This window comes from Chiloscyllium plagiosum, unplaced genomic scaffold, assembly GCF_037043375.1.
Source record: "Chiloscyllium plagiosum isolate Xiang-an unplaced genomic scaffold, Cpla_swu_hap1 HiC_scaffold_18, whole genome shotgun sequence".
NCBI lineage: Eukaryota > Metazoa > Chordata > Chondrichthyes > Orectolobiformes > Hemiscylliidae > Chiloscyllium > Chiloscyllium plagiosum.
In genome coordinates, this window is record NW_028270156.1 from 69482329 (window position 1) to 69502143 (window position 19815).

A 19815-nucleotide genomic window follows, 5' to 3' on the forward strand; every position below is an offset into this window, starting at 1 on the left:
GATGGTCTGAAATTATTGAACTCTTTGGTGAGTTCAGAGGCTGTAAATTGAAAGATGAAGTGCTGTTCTTGAAGTATATGTTGAGCCCTAATGGAATAGCTGAGTTTGCTGATGCCAACATATGCATGCTGTGCTGTATTGAATCATGCATGTATAGGGGGAAGAGGAAATTGGCATCTGGAGGGCCTCTTGGCTCTCCTTGTTCTCCTTCAGCCCACACTTCTGCCTCTCCCTGTGTTGTCGTCCTATCACCCAAGCCTGGCCCTTCCTGCCCCCTGCTCCAGGTTCTCTTCATTCTGTGTCTCTCTCCACCTCCCAGGTTCTCCTCATCTCACTCCAGGAATTCCCATTACCTTCCGCTCCATGTGCGGCATCCCTCTCCCCGTCGCTGAAGCCCATTTCAAAAGTATGTGCGTGCTTCCTCACAAATACGCTGTTGTGCACAACGCCACACATGAAATATACGTGGTGACATCAGTGCACGGAAACATGTGTTCCCCAATGAATGCATGAGTAGATGCTCACAGTTGTTGGAGTCAGCAATCACTCCCTAACAGAATAGTGTAGTGGGCTGATTATGGAAGTGTCAGCATGACAGCAAGTTGGAGAATTAAAATGATAGCCTATTGGAGGATGGTGGTCATGCTTGCAGACAGAATGGAGCTGCTTCTCAAAGCTCTCACCCAACTGCTGTCTCACACTTTTATTAATTCTCTCCTCATTGACCAAGATCCCAAACATGATTTGCGTGTACTTCTTTCAATCTAACCTGTTGTATTCACTATTTACAATATGGTTTCCCTTCTGCCTTGCTCTCGTGCTAACATTTCCATACTTACTATACACGTTTTATTTCTCTGCATTACTGTGAATGTGCAGGGAAGCATGCGCATAGTTTTCAAATGAGCTTCAGTGATGGGGAGAGGGATGCCAAATGTGGGACAGAAGGTGGTGGGAATTCCTGGAGTGTGATGAGAACAGGAGCGCTCCGGAGCTGAAGATCAGTTTGGGGGGGGGGAGGGAACAAAGCGACTCTATGGCAGTGGACGAGGAAGGCTTTAGGCCTGGGTGAGGAGATGATGATGCAGGGAGAGCCAGAGGTATGAGCTGGGGGAGAACAAGGAGAGATCAGAAGCCCCCCCCACATCAAAATCTCCACTTCCCCAACTCCGGTGGTAGTGATTCCACACATGGAACAGAAGGTGGTGGGGAATTCCTGAAGTGAGATGGGAAGAGAAGGAGAGTCCAGTGTTAAGTTATTTTTCCTGAGGTCCTTACACACTTGATGCAACTGCAAATACCAACTTCTGTGAACAAGCAACCAAATGTATTAAACACCGTACAATACAGGCTTTGGAGAAACCTTTAACACAACTCATAGGGCTTACAGGGTCGTGGCAAAAGTTCTCCCTGAACATAGGAAACAGTCCTTCCTTTATATAAAATAGTAATATTCACAAGACAACCGCTAGTCACTCCCTCACAATCAAATGCCACTCAAGATACAATACAGTGACCACCTCACCTCCAGAAACAACATAGTACAAATCATCCCTTAATGGTCATATCTGTTGCAAATCGTTTTTTGTAACTATAGGGGAGTAGTCAAATTCCAACTGTAATGTTCTTACTAATTTCTGGATGAAAATGTAAATCATCCTTGAAGGGCAAGGAGATGGCTATGTAAACCTCCCACATTCCACCTATAAGACAAAGACACACTACCTTACCCCCAGGGCATTCAATTTCTTGCAGGTTAGAAGAACAAATTAACTCTTTAATATCTCACCAGGAGGTGGAGATCACGAGTGGGGGAGAAGCAGTTGGTTAACTATTGAGTTTTATTTTCCCCACCTTTTTATCTTGGTCCAAAGAATCAGCTTGATGTTACTCAAATGTACATTTTGTGATTTGGACAAAAGTGGTAGCCTGTATTCTTCTTATTTTTTATTTTGTTGTGTAGTCCTTCCAGATGTGTGTGGCTGTGACTTCTATACGCTGTTTGCTTTCGGTTCTGACTTTCAGGTTTGTCAGGAAAAAAAAATTAGCAGGAACACTTTACAGTCGGTGTATTGGCACCATGACCATTGTGCATAGGACCTCCTAGCAGGCACTGAGCTTAGAGGGAATTTTGGTGGTAGCTGTACTCCTTATATCTCCTGTTCTGTGTAAAGAGACAGACTGCCTATGACCGTGGGTACATGTTGGAAAAATTTGCTAAATGCTTTTAGTGGTGTGTAATTTTCATGATTAAGGATGGAGGTATGACAGCCTATCTTGTAACTATGGTATTCTCAAATCCTAGGAGTAAGGTGAACAAATTATTTGCATAGAAGAGACAATCCATGGGTCTGTCTGGCTGAATTTCTCCCTGAGTGACTAGTGCAGATTATCAGTGTACAGGAGTTTCTGCATAAGTCTGTCCTGTATTTTTTCAACGTTTTCAGACTGGACAGATTGTAGAGTTTATTTGACACTGTTTTTAAAAAAAAGCAGACTGGGGGCTAGGTTACAGTTCTGTTTCAGGTAAAAACAAGGACTGCAGATGCTGGAAACCAGAGTCTAGATTAGAGTGGTGCTGGAGAAGCACAGCAGGTCAGGCAGCATCCGAGGAGCAGGAAAATCTACGTTTCAGGCAAAAGCCCTTCATCAGGAATAGAGGCAGGGTGCCTGCAGAGTGGAGAGATAAATGCTCTCCACTCTGCAGGCACCCTGCCTCTATTCCTGATGAAGGGCTTTTGCCCGAAACGTCGATTTTCCTGCTCCTCAGATGCTGCCTGACCTGCTGTGCTTTTCCAGCACCACTCTAATCTACAGTTCTGTTTCACTCATTCCTCGCCTTGAAGCTGTCAAAAATGGCACTGTCAAACTATACGAGATGGTGAGTACTGTTATGATTCGGACGGTGAACATTTCCCAGAATCTTGTAAGCTAACCTTGTGTTGAATGCTTTAGTGAGACATAGAACAGGTTAACGAGGTATATCCTGAATAGACACTTAGATAATATCAAATTGAGCATAGTCAGCTTGAATTTGTGAATGGGAAATTGTATTTGATGAAACTTGGGAGTTTTTTTGAGGAAGTTAGTATTCAAATTGATAAGAGTTGATGAACATTGCATTCTTTGAATTTCAGAAGAATTTTGAAAAAGGCCGTCCCCCATAAGAGATTGATTAATAAAATGAAAGCACATGGGACAGGAGACCATGTACTGGCATGGATTAAGGATTGGCAGAAAACAGTAGGAGTAAACAAGTCAATCCCTTTATGGCAGGCTGTGAAGGATTAATACTTGTGACTGAGCTGTTCACACATATAATCAGTAATTTGGAAGTGAGGACTAAATCTAATAATTCCAAATTTGTGTATGATACAAAGCTACGTGGGAATATGTATTGTGTGGAAAATGTAAAATGGAATAAGGAGGATTTGGACAATAGGCGAGATCATTGTAGATGGAATAAAATGTGAGGTCCTCCACTTTGGGAGGAGGAATAGACATGCAAAGTATTTCTTTTTCATATAGATATTTTTATTGGAAATTTAACATTTTTACAAGTTTACAAAAATAAACACAAATCTCAAGTACAAACATTGATATACAATTAAATCTTAAATAAATAATAACCAAAATTTAACAAAAGAAAAATACCGAGAGGAAAAAACAAACTCAACTAACTACTAATCTAACCTACAACTAACCAGAGTGTATAATTAAGTCTCTTACATTATTCAACTAAGAGAAAGAAAAATAAATGGATAACACAGAAATTGGATAGTGAGATACATGCTCGGAATGTGTTAACATCAAATGTAACAAATCCCGTATTCGTGCGGGATTCCTCTCCCAAGGGGCCCCGGACCAGCCAGGTTCGCAATCTAATTAAATAAAAGCCCTTGTTAGGATAGCCGAAATATCTGTATTTATATAATTCAAGAAGGGCTGCCATATTTTATGAAATAATTTGGTCTTTCGGTGCACCATATTTGTAAGGAAGTCAAGGGGAATACATTCCATAATTAATCTGTGCCAATTTGAAAGTCCAGGGGGGCTCTCAGCCACCCAGTTTACCAAAATATTTTTCCTTGCACAGAAAGAGAGAATAGAAAATAATCTCTTCCCGTGCATAGGGAGGGTAAGTTCGAAAAGCCCAAAAGGAGAGATACAGGGTCCACTTTAATTTCCGTTCCTAAAATTTCTGTCAGAGTACTTGCTAGTTTAGTCTCGTATCTACGGATCTTATGACAGGTCCATAGGCAATGTACAAGAGTGCCCACCTCTATTTTACATTTGGGACACATTGGAAATGCTCCTGCCTTAAATTTTGCCAATCGATCTGGTGCTGTATGGGCCCTATGAAGTATCTTCAGCTGGATAGCCTGAGTTCTGTTGCAGATGGTGATTCTTCTGGCATTTTCCCAAATGTCATTCCACGTTTCTATAGAGATTTCTAGTCCCAAATCCTGATCCCATGTTTTAAACAGATTGTCCATATCTCCCGATACTTCATCATGTAGTAAATGATAAATTTACTACATGATGAATCATCTGATGAAGGAGCGTCGCTCCGAAAGCTAGTGTGCTTCCAATTAAACCTGTTGGACTATAACCTGGTGTTGTGATTTTTAACTTTGTACACCCCAGTCCAACACCGGCATCTCCAAATCATAAATGATAAATAGTACTGATGGAAGATACCCCCATTGGTCGTAGCATCTACATTCTCTATCTGATTTGTAAAGACTATCTAATAACGTAGTCGTCTTCTGTATATAATCTCGAATTTGGAAGTATCGAAAGAGGTCTCCATTAGGAAATCCGAATTTCTGACACAGCTGTTCAAAAGACATCAGGACCCCTTCTTTAAATAGGTCCCCTAAACATGAGATGTCCCTGGATCTCCAGAGTTTAAAATTGGCATCTGTAAACCCTGGTTGAAATCCCCATGCACCCACTATCGGAGCATAGGGGGATGTTTTATGTGAGTTGCCCTCATTTTGCTGCATTATATTCCAAGCTTTAATTGTGTTTAGTATTATAGGGTTTTTACAGTGATCTGTAATGGTTTTCCTCTTGTCTGAAAATAAAAGATTAATAAGTGGGCATTTTACTTGAGAAGCCTCGATGTCCAGTCAGACAAGACCCAATCAGCTATGTAACTTAATAGGGAACTTAACTGATAATTCCTAAAATCTGGGAAGTCCAATCCTCCCCTTGCCTGTGGGAGCTGTAGCTTCTTCAGCTTAATGAGGGGCCGTCTATGATTCCAGCAGAGTATTTCTTAAATAGTAAAAAGTTGGCAAGTGAAGATGTACAAAAAGACTTAAGTGTCCTTGTCAATAATGATTGAAGGCTAACATGTGCAGCAAGCTATTCGGAAAGCCAATGGCCTGTTGGCTCTTTCTGCAAGAGTAAGAATGTCTTGTTTTTAATTGTACAGAACTTTGGTCAGACCAAGCCTGGAGTACTGTGTGCAGGTTTGATATCTTTATCTCAGGAAGCATGTTATTTCGATTGAAAGTTCAACAAAAGTTCACTGGTTTGTCTTAAGAAAAGATTGGACATCATTGCCTGTGTTCTTTGGTGTTTCGAATAATGAGAATGGATTTAATTGAAACCTACAACTACTTAAAATGGGATAGACAGGTTAAGTGCACATGCTCAAGCTGAATGTTTGGACCTAGGCATGCGTAAGCAGGCTGCATAACTGAGTGGATTTCCCTTTGCTTGGACTTGCACAGTAACATATGTGCACACAGGTGCATTATTGGAAGCCTATTGCATGTGCGGTTCTGAAGGCTGGCACATGCACAGAAAATAAGAGCATTTGGTATCAGCAGAATTTGTCTTCAATAATACACACCAAGGCTCCAAAAGAGATCAGAAGCATGAATGCAGCCTTGGCATCTCAGTAAAGCAGTGCTGCTACCTGAAAATTTCACAGCACAATTCTCAAATTGTCTTGGTGCACAAGCATGTTTTGGTGATACAGTGGTTGAAAATCACTACTTTGGATTGAAAACCACTACTGTGGAAGTTACAGGCCCAGATCTATTCAAAGTCTTCTCATAGGACGGCACGGTGGCAGTGGGCGGCACGGTGGCACAGTGGTTAGCACTGCTGCCTCACAGTGCCAGAGACCCGGGTTCAATTCCTGACTCAGGCGACTGACTGTGTGGAGTTTGCACGTTCTCCCCGTGTCTGCGTGGGTTTCCTCCGGGTGCTCCGGTTTCCTCCCACAGTACAAAGATGTTCAGGTCAGGTGAATTGGCCATACTAAATTGCCTGTAGTGTTAGGTAAGGGGTAAATCTAAATGTAGGGGGAGGGGTATGGGTGGGTTGCGCTTCGGTGGGTCGGTGTGGACTTGTTGGGCCGAAGGGCCTGTTTCCACACTGTAATGTAATCTAATCTAAAGGACAGTCCTGTTATTCCCAGGAATTAATCTAGTGAGCATCCGCTGTACTCTACAAAAAGTATGTCCTTCTTTATATAAGGGACTAAAAATGCACAAAATATGCCAGTTGTGATCTTAGCAAGGTTCTGTACAATTGAAGAAAGACATCTTTACTCTTCTACTCGAACACTTCTGTGATTTTTTTTTAAAAAACACACCCAATGTAGTGATTGGAAAGCAGTCAGCCAGATGGACCTCATTGAATGATTTTCTGATTGGGGCTGTTAACCTGGTCTATTCAGGGAACCCTGACTGACCGATATAAACAGGAGTGTTAGGACTTCTGTTCACTCTAGGAGCTGGCTCTGTGCTAGCTGGGTTAGTGTCACGTACTATGCACGTGTAAATAAGAGGTGCCTTGATGACGGGGATACCGACCTTCATGGAGTTATTTCAGTGGGAATGAGAGTTGTGATCATACAAAAACGCCTATTCGCTGTAGGCCAGTTGGACTTCAAATAGGCACGACAGCTTGCTTTATCATTAGAAAATGCAGCAAGTGAAACTTATGAGTCATAGGGTATACCAATGGAAATGAACTCCCTTGCCAAGCCAACTGAGCTTGGAAAACACCATTTGAGTGAGGCCAATTTCATAGCATCACTCGGGACATATCCTGAACCGAGGGATGTTAGGTCAGCCCACAGCAAAACCCCAAAATAAAGCCAAGCCTCTGCCAAACGGTTAGAATTTTCTCTAGGATCTGGGCCAGCAGGCCATTGTAGTTGCTGCTGGTCTGTGGACTCGAGACAGCAAAAGAGTCTCACTAAGCTTGAATTGAGTAAGAGAACTCATAAGCTGGTGTCTAGGAGAGTGAAGACCCTGGAAGGTCAATCTACTGCTGGTTGGAACTGTTAAATTCCTTAGCAACATCCAAATCAAACTAATCAAAATAAATGTCTAGTTAATTGGTCACATAGTTCTAATGAAGGTCAGTACTGGTGTGGTTGTTTCAGTGATTGCGGAACCAGTCATTACCAAAATTGATCTGAATTCCAGCCCTTAAGTTTGTGCAAGGCCTCGGCCTGACTGAGAATCTATACTGGGGAGCCATTACAAGTTAAGAATGCAAATTCATTTCTCGTCTCTTATGAGAAACAGCTGGTTTAGTTATTACTGATTGTAGTAAAAGGCTCATCCCAAGATTAATGTGATGAAATTTATTGAGCAGTGTTGAATTTTATTTTGGCTATCTCAAATGTTTAGCTGTCTTTTAAAAAGAAAAGAAAAATGCCTCTGATTCCTTGTGTGAAATTTTGGGAGAGGTAGCAAATTTGAACAGCTCCACGCTGAGTCTTGAATTGGGCTCCAACTTATCCTTGTTAGAATGTTCCACACAGTCAAAGGCCTCCATTTTCAGTTCCAGCAATGTAAGCTGCCATCTGTCGTTTCCTTTCTCTCTTTTTGAACTGATGCAGGCCATGTAGGGTTTGCAAGTAAAGATAGGGATGCAGTGTTTTGAGTGACCTCTATATTACTTGAATAGACTGTAGGAGATCAACTCTGAGTGCATTGAAATAATCAGGTTTAGGTTTAGGAACAGCTCTAAATTATGTTTCAGCAATATATGGGCTGAAGCAGGGATCCCTCCGTAACAGGGATATGTTACGGAGGTGAAAATAATTGTTTTTAGTGATGGTGCAGACGTATTATCGAACGATCATCTTGAGTTAAGTGTAACAATAATGTGAGCAATCTTGTTTCGTCCCAGACAGTTGCCAAGGAGTGGGATGGAGTTTATGGTGGTGACTAAAAACAATGCCTCAGTCTTCTATTTAATAGGAAGAAAGTTCTTTTCATCCCCTGTATGGGATGTTAGATAAACAATTAGACAATTTAGTGACAGTAAGAGGGGTCGACAAATGGTGCTGAGGTAGAGCTAGATGTTGTCAGCATGCAAATGGAAACTGATTTCACTGATGACGCTTGTTGTAGTTGCCTGTGGCTGAACATAACAAAATGGCTATTTTGGGTTTTTTTTAACTGACCCAGACAATCAAAGGAAATTTTAGCTGATGCAGCATTTCATATAGCTCAAATCATGGCCTTTGCGGACAGACTACAAAATGCTTCTGAGTCTTCGTAAGATGGGACTAGAATGCAAACAGTAAGATTCTGATAAGGCAGCTCAGGTGAAAACCATCCAATTTGAGATTTCCAGATTTAAATGAAATAGGGGAAGTTTGTCCTACCTAAGATATTGCTTTTAAATAATTATAATTACATATTAGAGTAGACACAGATTTGTGCAATAATAAATTTAAATTTATTAGATATTGGGGAATTAAATTTCTGAAGGCAGTTAGCTTTTGATGCAGAGACACCCTTGAAGAAACTTTTCTTCTTCAGGAAGATGAGAACAACAAAAAGGTCTAAACAAGATAACCTCTGAAGAGTACCAAAAGACACATAATGTACCAAGGCGAGGCAGAAACAGTTTTGAAATAGGGTCAGTATGACCTCGAGAATAAATTAAGTGCTGCTTTGCAAGTTGGATAAAAGAGAAGCTGCTCCTGAAATTGTTAGCTTTGTCATGGAATCATTAGTATGAGGTTTAACTTTATAAGTGACTTTATATTAGAGCTGACATTACAAATATTGTAACAGTTGATAGAAATTAATATCCTTTTTAATTTTCAGTATTAAGATTGGCAAGAGATATGAATTGCATGATTGAATTTGAGAAGTCATTGGTAATAAGCAAGTATTTAATGTCCAGGAAGGGGCACACCAATCGGTGTTGGAATGTGGTCAATTATCTTAAGAACCCAAGGACAGGAGATAGGGGGTCTGGCAAATATCATGAGATGCTGGGAGGACCTAAGGTGGACCATCAAGTTGTCCATCATTGATCTTTATTCACATGATTGACATCAATGCTTGCCACATCCAGTGTTGCATGTAGCCATCATAATGTGTTGTATATCAATATCCTGTACTTTATTGGGAAAGGTAGAGTGAGGCTGACCTCCAATCTGAGCTGTAATTGAGGGGGTACTGTGCCCTATGTGAAAACCAGATGCTGAAAGTCTCTGACTTCTCCCACATGTGGTAAATTAACTCCAAATATAGATAGATTTGTGCTACTTAATACAGGATTCAGAATCCTTTTTAAAATCCCTCAACAACAACAAGCATTTGTCCTTTTGTTGATTTCTCAAAGTAACACTAAAAATACACTATCAGTGCTTACATTATCATATTTGAATGTTATTTGATCTTCATTTTTCTTTGGTATTTTCAGAATCTCTGCAGTTCATCTTTTCTTTGGGTTAGGACTAGGCAAAAGACAGTGGCTGGATCTTAACCAGATACTTTGAATATTTTTACCTGTTGTGAAAAGCACTTGATGCTATTAGTGAGTGCACTCCCAAGATGAATAACCTTACAATTCCTAACATAAATACCTTTTAGTTTGATGTTAGCTTGCTTTTTAAAGCCAATTTAATACAGATTTAATTTTTTGCAGATAAAATGAATGAAAACTGGCCTTCAAAACAAATTAAAGACCAATTAGATCACAGGCAAGGAGGTGTGAAAGTGAAGATTGAGAAAATTTTGCCTGAAGAGGAAGCCAAGTATGGACAATGGTAAGTAACAAATAAGCCTCCACTCTAATTTTCATTTTTTTCACTTCACAAAATTTGAATCTAAACAGCTGTGTACAAATTGATTTGAAACTTAAGCAGATGTGCATGGTATAGGATTTAGTGATTCATACATTATTGTAGTGTGTAAGAGTTTGACGATGAAGTATAGCAAACTGCATAGTATTGTTGATAATGTGCCACTTGATAAGACCACAAGATGTGCAACAACAAAAGATTTATTTGATCTTATTCACCTCTATATTTTTTAAATGGGAATTAAATTTCTTGTTTTTGTTTTAATTCATTCGTGGGATGTGGGCATCACTAACTGGCCAGCACTTATTGCCCATTCCTAGTGGCCTTTGAGAAGGTGATGGTGAGCTGCCTTCTCGAACTGCTGCAGTCCACATCCTTGATTGGGCTAGTTGATCCACGATGCCCTAAGAGAGGGAGTTCCAGGATTTTCACGCAGTGACAGTAAAGGAACAGTGATCTGTTTCCAAGTCTGGGTGGTGAGTGAGTTGGAAGGGAATTTGGAAGTGGTAGTGTTGCCATATATCTGCTGCCCTTGTCCTTTTCAATGGAAGTAGTTGTGGGTTTGGAAGGTGCTGTCTGAGGATCTTTGAATTTCTGCAGTACATCTTGTAGGTACTACACACTGCTGCTACTGAGTGTCAGTGGTGGAGAGAATGGATGCTTGTGGATGTTGCGCCAATAAAGCATGCTGCTTTGTCCTGGATGATGACAACCTTATTGAATGTTGTTGGAACCGCACCCATCCAGGTAAGTTGGGTCTGTTTCACCACACCCCTGACTTGTGCCTTGTAAATGGTGGACAGGCTCTGGGGAGTCAGGTGGGGAGTTATTTGCTGCAGTATTCCAAGCTTCTGACCTGCTTTTGTGACCACTGTGTTTGTGGTGAGCCCAGTTGAGTTTCTGGTCAATGGTAACCCCAAAATGTTTCTTTTGGGAGATTCAGTGATGGGAACACCATGGAATGTCACTGGGTGATGGTTAGATTGTCTCTTATTGGAGCTGGTCATTGCCTAGCATTTGTGTGGTGCAAATGTTATAACAGTATTGTGAACAGGCTATTTGTTTGTGCTTTTGCTACTGTTGTGATACAGTGAGTACACTGTAGATAAACTAGTCACAATGATTATGTATTAATATTTATGTTTGTTAATGAACTATAAGTGATTTTAGAGACTTTGATATTTTTTTCAAAGGAACGCAAAGATGATTAAAAGGTATTGTTACGAAGTCGAAAGCATATATGGTCACTTTAAGATAGTGCATTTTTGAATTTAAACTATAGCCACAGCTACCAGCTAAAGATCAGCTGTTCCAATGTAACAATTGGCTGTTAAATGGATACCTGAGTTTTGGTAGTTGTTTTGACAACAATTCGAATTTAACCAATTAGTTTAAATAATGCACAGGTTACCAGAAGGCAATGGAATTTGAATTTTATTGTTTTGACACCTGGAAACTAATCACATTATGAGAATTTAATGTGTCATGGGGGTACATAAACCCGATATTTTGAAAAATAGAGGGAGAGCAACTTCCATAGAACCAGAGAGCTAACTGCACATTTAACATCTTGCTCTCAAAGGAATTAGAAAACCCTCTCTATCAAATGGAACCTTTCCATGTAAAACATATTTACAGTAAAAAAGAAAGAAGATGACAACCCAGGGAGATCAGCAGCTGAAAGATTGAAGACACCAAAGACGACAGAGACTGTATGGTCTTGAGATTAAGTTAATGTAATGTTCAATATGTGTGTTATTGGAACAGCATATTTTTATAGAGTTGGAGCCAGATAATAAGCAGTTTAAAAAAAAAAGGATTTGTGAATTGTTTTTGTTTAGTGTTAACTATTAGAATTAAGAAAATAAATTTTTTTTGAATAGTGGAAATTAGGAGTTCTGTGTCATTCACTCAGACTCACATTTGAACAGATTAAGAGGCAAGGCAAGCTTTTTTGGGTGTTTGGTTTTAGTTAACAGAGAGATTCGACCTCAGCATTGTAACTGTATAATTCATAGATGCTCATCAGGTTAACATAGCTGGAGCAAGGATGGATCAAGTTCGACTTGATCGGGCTAAAGGGTGTGCAACTGACAAGCAAAATAAAGCATTCACTAGACGTAAAGGCAACAAAAATCAATAAGTTTGCTGTATTTGCTGCATTTGTGATGAATTCATCATGGAAGTATAGCTGCTGTGGTTGGACAATAATTTTGACTTTCTGACACAGCAGAACCTAACTTTGTGCATTGGTACTATAGTTACAGTATTTAACAGAAACTTACTTTTAGGGAAAATAAAGAATGTTAAAATAAAATGAATACAGTTAAAATATCTAAGTTCATATATTGATATACCTGATCAATACCTGATCTTGCTTACAGATCAAGAACTGGCGATAAGCTAGACTTTAGTGTGAGGCATGCTTAGGTAACATATTTATGGAAAATATATTTTAATATATCACATCAGAGGCTATTAACAGTTTGGATCAGGTTAGTATTTGCACCAGCCATCTTCCCTTAAGATGTTTGCAAACTGCTGATGAGTGACTTGGCAGGGACAGACATGTTAGACCAAATAGCTACCACCTGAACTGTAACAGTTCTGAGAGTCTTTTCATGCTAAGTCCTTTTCTTGCTGAAAAGACATGCATTAAATTCATGAACTCACAATTGTTTAGACAACTTTAGGATCATAATTAGAATCATATACACATATACTAAATTTTCTTATTATCTAAAGAGTGAACTGATAAAATTAATAGTGATTATAACAGCCAAACAGTTGAAACACTGTAACTCAAGGTTAACTGACTTAGTGATAGTTTACAGCACAGATCAGGTTGCTGAAGCTCCATTTTGACTACATGTTTACATACTTCTTTTTGGGTTTTTTCATAGATGACTTGTATTCATGTTTTATTTTGTATTTGTGATAATCTAGGAATGTACTCTGATATAGCAGATAAATGAGAGACATGCTATTTTGCCAGGGATGGACATATTAAACAATCTAACACAATATTGATGATGTGCCATCTGTCCTTATGATAGAAAGATAGACATGAGAAAGCAGCGACATACTCCGAACTGGACTGCGCACTCATGGAAAACAGCCAGGCTCTGTCAAGCAAAATTATCGGAAAGACGTTTAACATTAACCTTATTGAAAGAACATGCCAATCAAAAACTATAACTTTAGAAAACTTGAATCAGTTTAAGATATGGTCACTGAGTTAATCACAGCGCATGTGAGAAAGGGATAAATTTAGTGGACAGACTATGCAGGCCATTGTCAAGTAGTGTTGACATGGAAACTTGCTCTGTTTCTTGCTTCAGGAATGATACTTCTTGGCCCTTGCTTTTATGAGAAAGATAGTGCATTAAGGTGATCTTTGTACTATATGCATTATATGCTGAAGGATACCATGGATGTACTGAAGTTTGTTTATGAAATTGTTCACAGTGTGGTGTGATGCAGACGTTATTTAAAACATAGAACAGAACAGTACAGCTCAGTACAGGCCCTTCGGCCCTTGATATTGTGCTGGCATTTTATGCTATTCTAAGATTAGACTAACCTACATACCCATCACATGTACTATCTTACATGTGCCAATCCATGTCTCTAAAGTAGCTGACTCTACTACCATTGCCACAGTGCATTCCACCTGCCACTCTAAAGAACCTACCTGTGACACCTCCCCTGAACGTTCCTCCAGTTACCTTAAAATTATTCTCCCTTGTGATAGACATTTCAGCTATGGAGAAAAAGTCTCTGGTTATCCTCTGTATCTATGCCTCTCAACATCTTGTACACCTCTATCATGTCAGCTGTCAGCTTTCTTCAGTCCAGTGAGAAAAGCCCGAGCGCTCTCAACCTTTCTTCAGAAGAAGTGCTCTCCAGTCCAGGCAGCATCGTGGGAAATCTCCTCTACACCCTTTCTAAAGCTTCCACAGCTCTCCTATAATAAGGTGACCAGAACTGAACACTGCTCCAAGTGTGGTCTAACCAGGGTTCTATAGAGCTATAGCATAACCTTGTGGTTCTTAATTTCAATCTCCCTTCTAATGAAAGTGAACACCCCATATGCCTTTTTAACAATCCTATCAACCTGGGTGGCAACTTTGAGGGATGTATGGACATGGACATGGACCCCAAGATCCCTCTGTTCCTCCACACTGCCAAGAACCCCATATTCTGTGTTCAAATTTGACCTCTCACAGTGAATGACTTCACACTTTTCCAGGTTGAACTCCATCTTCCACTAATCAGCTCAGTTCTGCATTCTGTCAATGTCCTGTTGCAACCCACAACAGCCCTCCATGCTGTCCACAACTCCACCAAATTTTATGTCATTGGCAAACTTACTAACCCACCTTTCCAGTTCCCCATCCCTGTCATTTATAAAAATCACAACGAGCAGAGGGCCAATCCCTGTGGAATACCACTAGTCACTGAGCTTCAGGCCGAATACTTTCCACCTATAACCACGCTTTGCCTTCTATGGGCCAGCCAATTCTGTATACAGACAGACAGGTTTCCCTGTATTCTATACCTCCTTACTTTTTGAGTGAGCCTACCATGGGGAACCTTATCAAATGCCTGGCTAAAATCCATGTATAGGAGAAAGTGAGGGCTGCAGATGCTGGAGATCAGAGCAGAAAATGTGTTGCTGGAAAAGCGCAGCAGGTCAGGCAGCATCCAAGGAACAGGGGAATCGATGTTTCGGGCATAAGTCCTTCTTCAGGAATGAGGACAGTGTGTCCAGCAGGCTAAGATAAAAGGTAGGGAGGAGGGACTTGGGGGAGGGGCGTTGGAAATGCGATAGGTGGAGGGAGGTCAAGGTGAGGGTGATAGGCCGGACTGGGGTGGGGGCGGAGAGGTCAGGAAGAAGATTGCAGGTTAGGAAGGCGGTGCTGAGTTCGAGGGATTTGATTGAGACAAGGTGGGGCGAGGGGAAATGAGGAAACTGGAGAAATCTGAGTTCATCCTTTGTGGTTGGAGGGTTCCCAGGCAGAAGATGAGGCGCTCTTCCTCCAACCGTCGTGTTGCTGTGGTCTGGCGATGGAGGAGTCCAAGGACCTGCATGTCCTTGGTGGAGTGGGAGGGGGAGTTGAAGTGTTGGGCTACGGGGTGGTTGGGTTGGTTGGTCGGTCCGGGTGTCCCAAAGGTGTTCTCTGAAACGTTCCGCAAGTAGGCGGCCTGTCTCCCCAATATAGAGGAGGCCACATCGGGTGCAGCGGATGCAATAGATAATGTGTGTGGAGATGTAGGTGAATTTGTGGCGGATATGGAAGTGTCCCTTGGGGCCTTGGAGGGAAGTAAGGCGGGAGGTGTGGGCACAAGTTTTGGATTTCTTGCGGTTGCAGGGGAAGGTGCCGAGAGTGGAGGTTGGGTTGGTGGGAGGTGTGGACCTGACGAGGGAGTCACGGAGGGAGTGGTCTTTTCGGAACGCTGATAGGGGAGGGGAGGGAAATATATCCCTGGTGGTGGGGTCCGTTTGGAGGTGGCGGAAATGACGGCGGATGATACGTTGTACATGGAGGTTGGTGGGGTGGTAGGTGAGGACCAGTGGGGTTCTGTCCTGGTGGCGGTTGGAGGGGCGGGGCTCAAGGGCGGAGGAGCGGGAAGTGGAAGAGATGGGTGGAGGGCATCGTCGACTACGTCTGGGGGGAAATTGCGGTCCTTGAAGAAGGAGGCCATCTGGGTTGTACGGTTTTGGAACTGGTCCTCCTGGGAGCAGATGCGGCAGAGACGAAGGAATTGGGAATATGGGATGGCGTTTTTACAGGGGGGAGGGTGGGGGCGGAGGTGTAGTCTAGGTAGCTGTGGGAGTTGGTCGGTTTATAGTAAATGTCTGTTTTGATTCAGTCGCCCGACAGCGTGGACGCAAAGATCATTGCCAAAGGCGCAGCAATCCTTTCCCTTGCTTCCTGTAGTAACCTAGGATATATCCCATCTGGCCCAGAGGATTTATATATCATTATGGCTTTCAAAATTTTCAGCACATCCTCCTTCCTAACATCAACCTGTTCTAGCCTATCAGCCTTTTCCACACTGTCCTCAGAAACATCAAGGTCCATCTCAGTAGTGAATACTGAAGCAAAGTATTCATTAAGGATCTCCCCTACTTCCTCCGACTCCAGGCACAAGTTCCCTTCACTATCCCTGATCGACCCCACCCTCACTCTGGCCATCCTCTTGTTCCTCACATAAGTGTAGAACGCCTTAGGGTTTTCCTTAATCCTATCTGCTAAAGCCCCTTTCTAGCTCTCCTAAGCCCATTCTTCAGTTCCTTACTGGCTACCTTGTAACCCTCCAAAGCCCTATCTGATTCTTGCTTTCTCAACCTTAAGTTTCAGCATCATTAACCAGGATGGACCAATTATTTAATGACTGCCCCGAAAAAGACTTGGGGAAATGGCTTTCATTGATCCAGGTTAGTTGTTATGATCTCAGGGTCCAAATTTAGGCTTGAATGTGTGCTTGTTTATACAAAAGTGGCTGACAGTTCATTGTGGCTGACTCAGTTCATTGCATTATAATTTGGCAATGTAAGCTTAATGGCATAGTAGCTAAGAGGGAGCCACCTCTTAGAAAACCTTGGGATATGTTATCAGCCTTTGACATGATATGATTAACAAGGAATGAATGGGAAACCAAAGAAAGAACTGTCAACAAAAATGAACTGAAAGAAATGCAAATGTGATAACAGGAATCTGATGTCACCCACTTTTTACTTTTCTCCTGGGACCCTTGGTGATCCTGGGTCTCTGAGAGTGCAGTGCCAGCAACTGCCATTATATCTGCTAACTCTAAAGTACAACATGTGACTTCCTATTTCATGGCTGGTGAATTGTATGTATGAATGTATGAATATCTTTGCCCTATACTCTCTTTTATCCTTCCTGGAGGATAGCACTATGACCATCTTGACAGCAGGTGGTGGTCAGTTGTACATACTACCTGCAGGACTGGATGATATATTAAGAATCTGGCAAGGTAAAACTAACCTACACCATCATGCATCAGGTGAGTTCATTATTGTATCTAAACTGGACAAGCCAATCTGAATCAACCTAGGTACGAGAAATGACAACAGCAAATCCAGCTCTATTGATCTTTCCGAATCTTCCTTACTAATAAATGGGATCTTGTACCAAAATGAGAGAAGTGTCATACAGACTAGTCAAGCAACAGTCTGACATCGTCTGTATGGTACAATCTGTGTATCACTGTGTCCCAGTCACCAGCACCATTCTTTCTAGATATGTTGTACCCCATTCTGGATTAGCGGTGCTGGAAGAGCACAGCAGTTCAGGCAGCATCTGAGGAGCGGTAAAATCGACGTTTCGGGCAAAAGCCCTTCATTAGGAATACAGGCAGAGAGCCTGAAGGGTGGAGAGATAAGTGAGAGGAGGGTGGGGGTGGGGAGAAAGTAGCATAGAGTACAATAGGTGAGTGGGGGAGGGGATGAAGGTGATAGGTCGGGGGGGAGGGTGGAGTGGATAGGTGGAAAAGAAGATAGGCAGGTAGGCATGGGGACAGTGCTCAGCTGGAAGTTTGGAACTGGGGTGAGGTGGGGGAAGGGGAATTGAGGAAACTGTTGAAGTCCACATTGATGCCCTGGCGTTGAAGTGTTCCGAGGCAGAAGATGAGGCGTTCTTCCTCCAGGAGTCTGGTGGTGAGGGAGCAGCGGTGAAGGAGGCCCAGGACCTCCATGTCCTCGGCAGAGTGGGAGGGAGAGTTGAAATATTGGGCCACAGGGCGTTGTGGTTGGTTGGTGTGGTTGTCCCGGAGCTGTTCCCTAAAGCGCTCCGCTAGGAGGCGTCCAGTCTCCCCAGTGTAGAGGAGACCGCGTCGGGAGCAAAGGATAATAAATGATATTGGTGGATGTGCAGGTAAAACTTTGGATGTGGAAGGCTCCTTTATGACCTGTGAGGGAGGAGGTGTGGGCGCAGGTTTTTCAATTCCTGTGGTGGCAGGGGAAGGTGCCAGGATGGGAGGGTGGGTTGAAGGGGGGCGTGGAGCTGACCAGGTAGTCACAGAGGGAACGGCCTTTGCGGAAGGCAGAAAGGTGTGGGGAGGGAAATATATCCCTGGTGGTGGGGTCTGTTTGGAGGTGGCGGAAATGTTGGTGGATGATTTGGTTTATGCGAAGGTTGGTAGGGTGAAAATTGAGCACCAGGGGCGTTCTGTCCTTGTTACGGTTGGAGGGGTGGGGTCTGAGGGCGGAGGTGTGGGATGTGGACGAGATGAGTTGGAGGGCATCTTTAACCACGTGGGAAGGGAAATTGCGGTCTCTAAAGGAGGCCATCTGGTGTGTTCTGTGGTGGAACTCGTCCTCCTGGGAGCAGATACAGCAGAGGAATTGGGAATACAGGATGGCATTTTTGCAGGAGGTAGGGTGGGAAGAGGTATAATCCAGTAGCTGTGGGAGTTGGGTTTGTAAAAAAAAAAAAAAATGTCGGTATCAAATCGGTAATCGTTAATGGAGATGGAGAATTCCAGGAAGGGGAGGGAGGTGGCAGAGATGGTCCAGGTAAATTTAAGGTCAGGGTGGAATGTGTTGGTGAAGTTGATGAATTGCTCAACCTCCTCGCGAGAGCATGAGGTGGCACCAATGCAGTCATCAATGTAGTGGAGGAAGAGGTGGGGAGTGTTGCCGGTGTAATTACGGATGATCGACTTCTACGTAGCCAACAAAGAGACAGGTATTGCTGGGGCCAATACGGGTGCCATGGCTACCCTTTGGTCTTTTGGAAGTGGGAGGATTCGAAGGAGAAATTAAGGGTGAGGACCAGTTCGGCCAAACGAATGAGAGTGTCGGTGGAAGGGTACTGTTGGGGACGTCGGGAGAAGAAGAAACTGAGGGCTTGGAGGCCCTGGTCATGGCAGATGGAGGTGTAGAGGGATTGGATATCCATGGTGAAGATGAGGCGTTAGGAAACGGAGGTCTTGGAGGAGGTGGAGGGCGTGGGTGGTGTCTCGAACGTATGTGGGGAGTTCCTGGATTAGGGGGAATAGGACAGTGTCGAGGTAGGTAGAAATTCTTGGAGGAGATGGAAGGCGTGGGTGGTGTCTCGAACGTATTCTTGGAGGTGGAGGGTGTGGGTGGTATTTATCAGCCCAGAAAGCCAAAGGTGGTGGCACAGTGGTACAATGTTTGATGGGAGTTACCCTGAAAGTTCTTAATATTGACTCCAGATCACATACTGTCTCTTCGCATCAGGTCAGCATTGGTAAGAAAACCTCCTGCTGATAATTTAAAATAGAGGGGTCAACCTTAAGAAGGCAGAATTGCTTGTGTGCCAAACACAGATGTAGCATGCATAAACAGGGCTAAACAATCCCACAACTAGGAGATAAGATCTAGGCTGTGCAGACTTGCCATGTGCAGTTCTGAATAGTGGCGCACAATTAAAATACTAACAGGAGGAAGAGACTCTGCAAATTTCCCCAGCTTTAGCAATGTGGAAACCCAGTACAAAACAAGGCTGTGTCATTTGTATTGATCTTCAGCCAGAAGAGCCAAATAGATAATCTCCCTTGACCTCCTCTTCAGGTCCCTGGCATCAGAAGTCAGTCTTCAGTGAATACAGTTTGCTCCTCATGATATCAAAAAATGGTTGAAGGCATTGGATACTGCAAAGGCTATTGGCCCAACAATATTCTTACAATAATACTATAGATTTCTGTGCTAGAACTAGCCAAGCCCCGAGCTA

At 42.6% G+C, this 19815-nt stretch overlaps 1 protein-coding gene across 3 annotated transcripts in view; it reads left to right on the top strand.

Moving 5' to 3' along the window:
• Positions 1 to 19815, top strand: part of prdm11 (PR domain containing 11) — a 175969-nt gene that overhangs the window by 24158 nt on the left and 131996 nt on the right. For all 3 annotated transcript variants that reach the window (XM_087996777.1, XM_043706243.2, XM_043706242.2), the window contains exon 2: positions 9928 to 10048. In XM_087996777.1, the coding sequence (XP_087852903.1) occupies positions 9928 to 10048 (121 nt within the window). The remainder of the gene's footprint in view (positions 1 to 9927; positions 10049 to 19815) is intronic.